Here is a 12,568-nt window from a genome sequence, read left to right as displayed (position 1 = left end):
AATGTAAATATATGTATTTAGGTTGGTTTTGATTAGTTACCCTCCTCCTTCCCACTGTAGAAAACAGAGCAGCCGCACTGGCCCGTTAACAGAACACCTGGCTGAGGTGAGGGGAGACCCACCTTAGGAGCACTTGGGGGTGACGGGAGCAATTTTCTTGCTGATTTTCGTTAGTTTCTCACCAAAAGGGAATGTTTGAGAAAAAAAATAATAATAATAAACAGGTTTTCAGGAGGTGAGGGGGGCCCAAAAAAACCGGAAGGGTAGGGGTTAAAAGGTCCCAAGACTAATCATGACTATGGCAGGGAACACTTTAATCTTTAGCATAGGGATCTTATGTCAAATTAAATTGTGGTAGGTGGGGGCACTCACCATCCACTCACTCGATGTAGTGCTGCTCTCGGGTGTCTGCACTTTCCTCTCCATCCTTCATTCCTGCCTTTCTCTTCGGTCTTTCTTTACTTCATTCTTTCCTTGTCCTTCTGCCTACGGGTGACTTTACACTCCCTTTTCTGTCTTTCTTTCCTTCCTTCTTTCCTCTTCCTTCAGCTTGTGGGTGACTACGCTGAGTGACAAGCCAAATGGTTTCCTGTACACCAGGAAAGCATTTACTAAGCTGGGTTCGTTTCGTTTTTCGTTTCGTTTTTTAAAGGCTCCAACATGCTTGCATGTGTCGGCCTTGGTCACCTAATGGCGGCTCTCCACGCTGCACGATCCATTGCAGCCTCCATGTTCAGTCCCTTAACCCTAAGGTCACACTTAATGACCTCGTCCCATGTCTTTCTCGGTCTACCCCTCATAACCACAACCCCAATATTAACACTTCTCACCTTCCTCACCCAATTATCATCCACCATCCTCTCCACATGTCCAAACCACCTCAATCTACCTCTCCTCATCACAACACCAATACACTCCAGTCCCATCCTACCTCTCAACTCTTCCATTGTAAACCCAGCCCCTCCAGGCCTTGGACGCAGGGACGCACTGCACATCCACCTAATCATTGTCATTTCTGTATGTCTGAGCCGGCGAATGTCTTCCTCCTTCACTGCCCAGGTCTCACTGCCATACAGCATTACACTCCTAACACATGCTACATACAAAGACCCCTTAGCACGAAGGGAGAGCCCTCTCAATGTCAGGAGAGGCAAGAGCTCCCTGAACTTCTTCCAACCACTTCTCACCCTAGCCACAGAGCTAGCTCCAGCCCCACCTCCAGCACACAACATGTCTCCCAAATAACAAAACTCTTCCACACACTCAAGAGATTCACCAGCAAGTTCAATCCTTTCACGTCTGACGATCTCCACCTGCTCACCCCGGCACGCCGTACACATAAAATCAGCATTATCTCGCAGTCTACCTCTGATACCACTACATCTCTTATGCACCCATTTATCACACACACTGCACAAGATGGAATTACTTCCCACGCCCTTGTGGCAAACTGCACATGGCCACTCTCCCTCGTCTTTGACAGTACCGCCACCAACCCTAGATATCATCACTTTTGTTTTATCTGCATTTACCCTTAAACCCTTTTGTCCCATACAATCTCTCCATTTCCTAAAGCTTTCCTCCGCCTCCCTTTCATTCTCTGCAATCAACACCAAATCATCAGCATACAACAACTCCCACGGGAGTCCGTTTCTAAAGTCACGTGAAAGGGCTTCAAGTACCATGATAAACAACATGGGACTCAAGACTGACCCCTGATGCACACCAACATTCACGGAAAACTCATCACTCAAATCTCCATTCACTCTCACCTGGGTGTGAGCACCCACATACATGGCCATAACCACCCTAACCAGCCACTCCTCCAAGCCAAGCTTTCTCATTGCCCACTTCACCACCTCTCTAGGGACTCTGTCAAAGGCCTTTTCCAAATCAACAAAAACAAAATAAAGATCCCTTCTCCTACCAATATATTTTTCCTGAAGCTGTCGAACAATGAATATGGCATCAGTGGTCCCCCTACCTGGGTGGTAACCATATAACCAGATTTTGGCGCCTGGTGGTTTTAGTGGGTAATTATTGAGCTCCAATCGGATTGAGCTGGTGAAGGTTTATATCCAAGGGATGGTTGGGGTTGACTGCTCATGTAATACCACTCAGGGATGAGTGAGGCTGGTCACTCTCATCTTAAATGTAAGGACCAACTGCCTAGCCCCGGGCTCCTATGCTCCTCATGGAGCAGTGTAGGATTGGATGATGGATGGATGGATGGAAATTACATTACATTTAGAGATCATAAACAAGACTAAAATGTGTAGGCCTTTTCACTCAATTGCAGCTCTCCATGTGTCACAATCTTGAGCATACCAGAAGATTTAGGTATATACTGTACAACTATTAGCACTTAGGGAACTGATTAAGGTAGTACTGTATCTAACAATCACCATTCAGTGTCTCCCATGCTGAATAAAGCTGTCTACAAGATGACTACAAGACATATCATTGGCTTAAGGGGGTTAAGGATCAGAATTTAAGTAAGAGAGTCATTAGCTAATGATCTTCAACAGGAGCTACCAATACGACCTGAACACACAAGCCCTAACTATTAACATTAGCATCCCAACAGTGATGGTGTGCTGTGCAATATATGCCATCTTCATGCCTATCAGAGGACACTTGGGCACAAGGAGACAGACTACCTAGGATAAATACAATTACAGTTCATTAAAAAATATAATAAATATATACAACCATATCTTATCTAAAGGTGAATGTAGAGAAGAGTAAAGGTATGGTCTTCGAGAGAAGTGAAGTCAGTGAATGTACAGCGAGGTTGGATGAGGAGGAAATGGAAAATGTGTGTTTAAGAACTTGGGTAGTATGATGAGTAAGGATGGAAGCTTAGGGGGTGAAGTGCTTGAAAGGGTACAACAAGGAAGAAAGGTTGCTGGTTCCTTGAAAGCAGTGATAAGAAACAAGGAAGTGAGCATGGAAGTGAAAAAGTTACTACATGACAGTATTGTGATACCAACTTTAATGTATGGAAGTGAAGCTTGGATCTTGTTGGAAGGACAGAAGTCAAGAGTGAGAGATGTGGAAATGAGTTATCTGAGAGGAGCATGTGAGTCACATGGAGAGACAGACTGACAAATGAGGAAGTGAAGGAGCATTGTGGTGTGGATGTGAATGTGATAGGAAGCGTTAAGAGAAACACACTGAGGTTGTTTGGCCTTTTGGAGAGGATGGAGAGTGAGAGACTGATGAGGAGAGTGTATGTGAGTGAGGTAGAGGGGGAAAGAGGGAGGGGGAGGACCAAGGATGAGATGGGGGGATGGAGTGGAGAGGTATATGAGAGAGGGGTGTGTGAGCTGGGAGAGAGGCAGTGAAATCGTGGGGGACGGGGCGACATGGAGGCAATTTGTTTGTGGCCACCCCTTGCGGGATTGGGGCATCTGGCAATAGACAGATAGACATACCTTATCCTCAGTGCTCCTGCTTTTATAAGCATCAATAAAACTCAATGTATGGGTATGTATGAATATGGTGTCTGCAAAACGAAAATGAAACAGGAAAAGAATTTACTGACAGGGTAAACACTAAAAATAAATAAATATATAAATAAATAAATAAACAGCGCAGAAGAATGATATGTAATTACAGTAAGAGCAGTAATTGTTAAAAGTCTGGGATGTGCTAGAAAATATCACAGCTTTTCCATACAAAAGGTACTGTATACAGTATCAGGAGAAACTTGCAAATCAGCTTCACAGGCAGGAATGCAACTTTTTGTACTCTGCAGTCTTAATAACAAAAACAATGCAAAAAATAACAAACAATGAATTACAATGCTCCTATTACCACTCTCTGGTCTGTCATAAGCTCACCAACTTACCTTGCACGACCTTCTTCATCCAACGTCTCCTCTTCATCAATCTCATCTTCATAGAGTTCAGGATCAAAGGGGCGCGTCTCAATTGACAAGAAATTAGGCAGTTTGACAAAGTGGATGTCCCGCCCAAGGTCTGTGTTGATCTTTGGAATTTCTGCCTCAATCCTGGTCTCTGGTGGGGGGCCTTCTTCCTCTTTTTCTTCATCCTTCCATCAGAGATAACAGATTATCAGACTTCAGGTGACCAGCTTTCTTACAAAAGCCACTAATATTCTAGGACATGATAACTTTAAAAATTACATTACAGTATATACTGTGTGTGTATATATATATATATATATATATATATATATAGATGGCAGTCAATGCTATAATCTCTACTGAACAGTGTACATGCACTGTGAATGCAACTTCATCATAGGATGCACAGCTGGAAAATGCATTACTACAGAGTGCAACCAGGAGTAAAAATTTTGTACTGCCCAGCTCGAATGATGAATAACTCAGAGTATTCTCCACTCCAGCAGGCACTGTTAATTATTATCCTGGTTTGTACTTCATCTCGATTACTGACATAAGTACTGTACCATCATTTTGAAATTGTAATTATCTGAGCAAGTAAGTTAGAACACTTTAAGACATGCAGTACAGCTATCACAAACTGACTTAGGACCTCCTCCCACAAGGTGTTAAAAAACACAGAAATCATAGCATATCACAATGTTTGTTCATAAAATGCCATTCATTAATATGAAACCATGTTTCCCTTGTTTTTCAGGACCAGTTGGATGCGTTTTGTCATGGAATCACTTAGATCTCTAATGTAATCTAAGGATATTTCTTTGCACCAAACATTTGTCAGTTCAGTCCTGAGGTTGTCCAGATTGGGTGTCTTCTTCTCTGCCATGATTTTCGTCATCTTTGCCCTCCAGTTTTGTATCGGATTTAGATCCGGACTGTTGCCAGGCCAGTCAAGGACCTCAATCCAATTATCCTGAGGCCATTTTGTCACCTTCCTTGACTTGTGACATGCAGCTGAATCGTGCATGAAAAAGTCAAACCCATGAATAGCAAAAAAGTTTAACAAATGATCTTTCAGAACTTGAATGTACCAGCCACCATTCATCATCAAGTTCCTAAGAAGATAGTAGAGGCCTCCCCTTCCCATTTCACCTGAGAAACACCCCCATACCATTACTGATTGTGAGTGCTTAACAGTCGGCACCGTGTAAGTAGGGTCATATTGACTAAGCGAGGCAGGGCGATGGACCTTGGCAGAATGCGCCTGGAACACTTGAAATGTGCTTTCATCGGAAAACATAACTTTTCTCCACTCATCCAATGTCCAGTGTGCATATTTCTTGGCAAACTGAATGCGCTGCTTCTTCATGCGGTCAGTGTGAAGCAGTTTCTTGGCTGTGGTGCGGTTTGGCAAACCCAGATTCTTCTGCAAGCAGTGTTGAGTAGTTCGAATTGAGACGTCTTGTAACAGCTGGGGATGCATTCTCTTCAATTCTGCTGCTGTCAGTCGAGGGTTCTTGATTACTTCCCTCTTCAGAACCGTATCTGGACCTCTGGAAGTCGTCCTCTTCTTTCCACCACCATGCTTGTGCTCTGGTACGACATAAGGTGGCAGGCTGCACGCTGCAGCAGGGATCTTCATAACGGTTGACTTTGCGGATCCAGTACGTTCACAAATCGTGTTGACATGGACATTATCCTGCCTCCATGCAATGATATGGACCCTCTCATCCCTTGAGCAGTACTTTCTAAGCATGACAACTCAACTCTAGGAAAATGACAGGGCAAACAGTAATGCACACGAAAAAAGAGGGAGGTGTAAGCTCGGAGTGACAGGAACATACACTCCCACTAGCAATTCTGTGTGTAGGTCCTAAGTCAATTTGCAGTGGATGTAAGCTGGTACAGCAAAGCTGCAAAATTGTACTATCTATGTACATCTATGGAAAGCTTATGAAAAAGTACCAGGGGTTATGAAAGTGGATTATCTCAAAATTTGTCACCATACTGCTGAAAAAGGCAAAAAAATGCCAAACTGCCCACCAAAAGCACTATCTGAGAAACTTAAGCTACAGAAGATCTACATATACTGTATACATCATCTGAAAGCTCATGAAAAAGTATTACTGTAGGCATTATTTAAGAGACATTTCTCAAAAACTCCCATCATACTGGGGGGAAAAAAAAAAAAAAAAAAAAAGCCAAGTCAAACACCAAAACTGTGTTATTTCAGAAACAATTGAAGCTCCAATGAACCTACATTGTTGGAAGGCTTATAAAAAAGCAACTGCTGTTTCTTAAGTTAACCTATTTTCAAAAACTGGAAAACTGAAAAAAGACTGAAAGTGCCGAACACCTAAACTGGGTTATCTCGGGAGCTATTAAAGATACAAAAAACCCAGACACATCGCTGGGAAGTTTATAGAGATGTAAGTGGTGATATCCAAAAAATCTCCAACCACATTCCTGAAAATAAGCCAAAAATCACCAAAATGAGCACCAAAATGCAGTTATCTTAGAGACTATTAAAGCTACACACATCATGGGCAAATTTATTGAAGGTAATAATTGTTACTGAAAAGGCTTTTCTCTTTGCAACCCAACTGCTCAAAAATGCCAAAAAGAACACCAAAACTGGATCTTGGAAATTAATAATCCTGCAGCAAACTTACACACACACACACACACACACACACACACACACACACACACACAGGTGGAAAGCCTATGGAAATGGAAATTGTTTCATTCATTCATTCATCTAATCCAATGTTGCTCCATGAGGAACGTAGGAGAGAAGCAAATTAATCACAATTTCAAAGTGATCATTAATATCACGCAAGTGGCATGACACAATTTTCTTTTGACTACAGTATAATAAAAACTTTAGCAAGTTTGTTTACTTATACACAACCACACTTATTAGTGTCCAGATGTACATAACTTAACAGTACATCATTTTATTTCATGGATTCTGAATGTCAAAGCCATGAGAAAAAGCTGAATCAAAGATATAAAAAATTCGGCAGTGGCATGAGCACAAAATTTTGCCATTTCAAAAACTTATCTAGATGTCCATATAATACTGTACTGCCTTGATGCATCTTACAAAGAAAAACTAGTCATGCATACATTACTTAAACTAGTCAAGCATACATTACTTACACCTATGAGGTGACTGTAATACATCACTGTGCCATATGGGTTTACAGCCTATTATCATGACTCCATAATCTGACTCAGTTTATGGCAAAGCACTGTAATAATGTGGAGCTGCTACAACATAAAATGCATACTGTAACTTCTTATGCCTCCCTTAATCAGGCTTACCTCAGGCACCACAAGCCTTGGAGATCCAGACCTTGATCTTGACCTATCCCTTGATCTTGACCTATCCCTTGATCTTGATCTGGACCTGTCCCTAGATCTTGATCTGGACCTGTCCCTAGATCTTGACCTTGAGCGTGATCTGGACCTGGAGCGCCGCTTTTCACCTTCTTCACCTGCCTTGGCTACGTCATCTTCGTCATCACTAATGTCATCGGCATCACCAAACAAGTCTGCTGCCCCAACTGAAATGGAAAGTCTGTATCTAGAATGGGAAGCAAATGCAGGTATACATGCAGAGAGGGGAAGGTGAAATAGTACATATTCTGCTGAACTAAAACATCAGAGCAAGCTTTGTACAACAGATCCTTCTTGTATGATGAACTGGTAAGCAATGAATCGCTTATACATTGACAAAAAGTTAGGACCTTTTCTTTATATGATAGAATTTTCACTTATATGATGATTACAATCCTAAACAAATCCTCACTCATTGATATATGATCACAATTTTCGCTTATATGATCATCCTCATGCAAGTCTACAGTCATTTGTTTGTTTCACGATGACATACGCACTGGTCACTAGTGGGTGTGTACATGTCAGTATGCTCTACAGTATGGTGCATTTCCTAGCTTAAGCTTACATAGCTAGGAGATTAAACCATCACAATATAGTAATATTCTGGTTAACCAAATTCACAATATAGTATCTTGATGTGTCACAGACTTGTAAATGATGTGGATTAACACGAAAAGGCAAATGACTGTTCAAAGACTAAAAGTGAAGTCGAAGACTAAAAGAGAATGTGTTTAGATACATATTCACACAGGGAGCAAATGGATATACACAGGGTGGTAAATGTGGAATATAACAATGAGTTCGAAGGTAGGAGGAAGCAGGACAGACCGATGATGATGAATGGTTATGATAAATTACTGAGAATGCAATGTATGAAGCTGACAAAAATAAGGAATGGGATACAAACCCAGTGCAATGCAGAATGAAACTGCCCTTCTGCAATTCCTCCTCCTCCTTTTAGGGGATAGGGAGAGAGTTGTGGGATGTTTGTATAATTTGGAAGATGAGCCACCCGGTTATACAAACTACCTTGATAATACAAGTAACAATAAGCGAGAGAGGAAAAAAAGAGGGGGGGAGACTTATTCACTGATAGGGAAATGGACACTATACCATACCAAAGAGAAGCTTTCTAATGCTCAATCTTGAAGAATGGGTGTGGTTCATCTTTTGGTAAAGCACAAGAAAAATTTGCCTATTATTCCACTGCATGCATCTAACTCACACATTATACAGCTAACTACTGTATACTCTTTTTGAGCTGATCAGAGAAGAGCAGAGCCATCAGCTTTTGAAAGCTGGCAGCCAATTGGTTGTCCAAGTGCATTCAATATTAACGACGCATTTTAAATTATTTTTATTATAGGGGTTTCAGTAACCGTTTGATGATACGACTGCCAAAATAAATTTGTATAGATAATTATTTCTATCTATCTATCTATTGCCAAACACCTTAATCCCGTAAGGGGTGGCCACAAACAAATCACCTCCATGTCACCCTGTACAATGCCATTTCACTACCCTGCTCCCAGCTCACATCCTCTTCTCTTATATACCTCTCCACTCCATCCCTCCATCTCATACTTGGCCTCCCCCTCCCTCTCCCCCCCTCCACCTCACTCACATATACTCTCCTCGTTTGTCTCTTGCTCTCCATCCTCTCCACATGGCCAAACCACCTCAATGTATTTCTCCTAAAGCTTTCTATCACATCTACATCCACACCACAATGCTCCATTCACTTCCTCATTTGTCAGTCTGTCTCTCTACGTAACTCCACGTGCTCCTATCAATTAACTCATTTCCACTGCCCTCACTCTTGACCTGTGCCCTTCCAGCAAGGTCCAGGTTTCACTTCCATACGTCAGGTTTGGTATCAAAATACTGTACTGTCATACAGTGACTTTTTTACTTTCATGCTCACTTCACTGTTCCTTATCACTGCTTTCAAAGAACCAGCAACCCTTCTTCCCTGCTGTACCTTTTCAAGCACTTCACCCTATAAACTTCCAAAAAAACTGGGACTTATGTACAGAGTTCATGAGTTCTTCACTAACGAGCAGATAGCCACAATATACAAAAGCCATGTGCGTTCTCAGATCAAATACTGTTCACCACTGTGGAGTGGATGTGGAGCGGCTGCATTGAGGCAGTTGGACAAAATTCAGAATAAAGCCATTAGATTAATCAATAATCCTGCCATAACGCAGGACCTTCCTCCGTTATCAGTACGTAGAGGTGTAGCTTCTTTAGCACAATTTTATTGATATTTTTACAGTAAGTGCTCTAACGAACTGGCTTCAATTGTGCCTCCCCTTCACATTTTCTCCCGAAATACTCGGGCAGCTGGGAGTGCCCATGAACTCACACTCTCTCCCCCACAAAGCAGAACCTCTGCTTATCAAAATTCATTTATCCCCAGAACTACTACTCTCTGGAATTCACTTCCTGAGAGTTGCTTCCCACATACATTTAATACTCTCTATTTTAAATCCAATTGTTTTAAGTATTTTATGAATGGAGGATGCCTTTAGGCACATGGACTTATTTTTTTTCCATTGTTTTTCCTTCCTCCATTCATTATCAAAATAAAATAAAATAAAAAATCCTCACTCATCACACTACCTAAGTCTATCTATCTATCTATCTATAGCCCGACGCCCTAATCCCGCAAAGGGTGGCCGCAGACAAAACGCCTCCAAGTCACTCTGTCACCCACCATTTGACTACCCTCCCCCCAACTCACCCCCCCCTCCCTCATATACCTCTCAACTCCATCCCTCCACCTCATCCTCGGTCTACCCCTCCCTCTCCCTCCCTCCACCTCACCTACATACACCCTCTTAGTCAGTCTTTCATTCTCCATTCTCTCCACATGTCCAAACCACCTCACTGTATTTCTCCTAATCTTCTCAACCACATCCACATCTACCCCACAACGTTCCTTCACTTCTTCATTCGTCAACCTGTCCCTCCACGTCACTCCACATGCTCCTCTCAAGTAACTCATTTCCACTGCTCTCACTCTTGACTTGTTCCCCTCTTGCAAGGTCCATGCCTAAGTACAGTACTTAAATGCACTCAAAATTTACATTTCCTCCTCATCCAGCCTCACTGTACATTCAGTGGCTTCTTTTCTCTCAAAAAGCATAACTTTACTCTTCCCTACATTCACTTTTAGATTCTGTTTCTTACACATTAATTTAAAAACAGGGCCTTACTAAGTTTATCATATGGCCTAGATACTTGAGAAATTTTGAATTCTCAAAAAAGTCAAAACATGTCCAGATAAGGTTTGACAGGTGCTGTACCTTGATTTTTTTTCTCATATTCAGGCAAATTAAGATAATTTTGTATAATATAACTAGTAAAACATCACAATTGCAATGAAATATAAAATATTCCTGGAATTTTCATGAATAATAGACAGAGGGGTAAGCTGCTCATGGGATGTCCCACTTGACTAAGCAGAAAAATACTAAAGTTTATTTGAAAGCATTTTGTTTTCGAATCAGTTTGCATTATGCTCTCTACTTTCACATCATCAGTAAGTTTTCTATCTTTTTAGTTTCAAATATCTAGTTACAACTTTGGTGGTTGATGGGGGTAACAGCCCTTTCCTCTCTTCTTTCTTTCCTTCCTTCCTTCCTCTTCTGTCTTTCTTTCCTCTTCCTTCTGTCTATGGGTGACTCTACACTGAATGACAAGCCAAATGGTATGCTGTATACCAGGAAACCATTTACTAAGTTGGGAGGCAACCATATAGCAAAACTACAGGCATCCTCTATCCCCCTTGAGTTATCAAAAGAGGCTGGATGACTCCGTCACTGATGCCTGTCCAGGATGCAATACAGCATCCCATACTATTAAGTACATTCCCGAAGACTGCACTGCACACAATTGCCTGTGCCAACAACACAACAGATACTCCTTGACAGATCTGTGGGAGAGCCAGGCCTTGGCCATGGCGTTCCTTAGGGACTCTGGGCTGTTTGGCCAGACTGCTTAGGGAACAACTACTACTACCACTACTACTATGGTGCCTGGTAGTTTAGTGGGTAAATAAGGTGTTTTAACCAGATTGAGCCTGTGTAGGTTTATTTCAAACAGATGGTTGGGGTTTATTGCTCTAATAATGCCACTCAGGGATGAATGATGCTGGTCACTCTCATCTTAAATGTCACAACCAACATCCCTAGCCCCAAGCTCCTTCGTTCCTCATGGGGCAACACAGGATTAGATGATGATGATGATGATTACAAATTACAACAGAGCTGTGACAAGGTATGGCCTGTGGGATATTTAAAAGTGACAGTGATATAGATTCTGCACCCATGTTGAAGTAGTTTTTTTTTGGAATTCCAATGTTTTACTAGGTTAGATTTTGCTCATCATCCACTCACTCGATGTAGTGCTGCTCTCGAATGTCTGTCCTTTCCTCTCCTCCTTCCTTATTTACTTCCTTCCTCTTCTTTTTTTATTTCATTCTTTCCTCATCCTTCTGCCTAAAGGTGACGTTACACTCCCTCTTCTGCCTTTCTTTCCTTCATTCATTCCTCTTACTTCTGCCTATGGGTGACTCTACACTACGTGACAAGCCAAATGGTTTCCTGTACACCAGGAAACTATTTATTATGCTGGAACCATATAACCAAATTATGGCACCTGGTGGTTTAGTGGGTAATTACGGTGCTCCAGTCGGACTGAGCCGGAGAAGGCTTATATCCAAGAGGTGGTTAGGGGTTTATTGTTCATGTTATGCCACTCAGGGATAAGTGAGGCTGGTCACTCTCATCTTAAATGTCAGGACCAACTTGCCTAGCCCCGGGCTCCTACACTCCTCCTGGGGCAATGTAGAATTGGATGATCGATGGATGGAGATTTTACATGTTGCAATAATGACATAATTTACCTTATTTTGCACAAAAAGGTGGGAAAAATCAAGGTGGTCATGAAACTTATGTGGACGTGTTTCAGGGTTGGCATCAAAGTGGGTGACCTGGTTTTGCCCACCTGACTTTTTTCAGGAAAACCCACTTTAAAAAAAAAAAAAAAAAAAAAAAATTTACCTACTTTAATGTTTTCCTTTTAAATAATGTATTTCATCCATCCATTCATCATCCAATCCTAAGGTGCCCCATGAGCAGCATAGGAGCCTAGGGCTAGGCAAGTTGGTCCTGACATTTAAGATGAGAGTGACCAGCCTCACTCATCCCTGAGTGACATTACATGAGCAATAAGCCCCAACCATCCCTTGGATATAAACCTGCACTGGCTCAATCCGATTGG

At 41.9% G+C, this 12,568-nt stretch overlaps 1 protein-coding gene across 1 annotated transcript in view; it reads right to left on the bottom strand.

Moving 5' to 3' along the window:
* The window catches only part of Atu (Another transcription unit), a 53,497-nt gene that overhangs the window by 16,611 nt on the left and 24,318 nt on the right, over positions 1 to 12,568 (bottom strand). Inside the window, 2 exon segments of the mRNA XM_080270816.1 lie at positions 3,854 to 4,056; positions 7,202 to 7,443. Of these exon segments, the coding sequence (XP_080126942.1) occupies positions 3,854 to 4,056; positions 7,202 to 7,443 (445 nt within the window).

This window comes from Coenobita brevimanus, chromosome 43 (assembly GCF_032717465.1).
Source record: "Coenobita brevimanus isolate Jiangsu-jjx chromosome 43, ASM3271746v2, whole genome shotgun sequence".
Lineage (NCBI taxonomy): Eukaryota > Metazoa > Arthropoda > Malacostraca > Decapoda > Coenobitidae > Coenobita > Coenobita brevimanus.
This window is presented reverse-complemented; position numbering and strand designations above follow the sequence as displayed.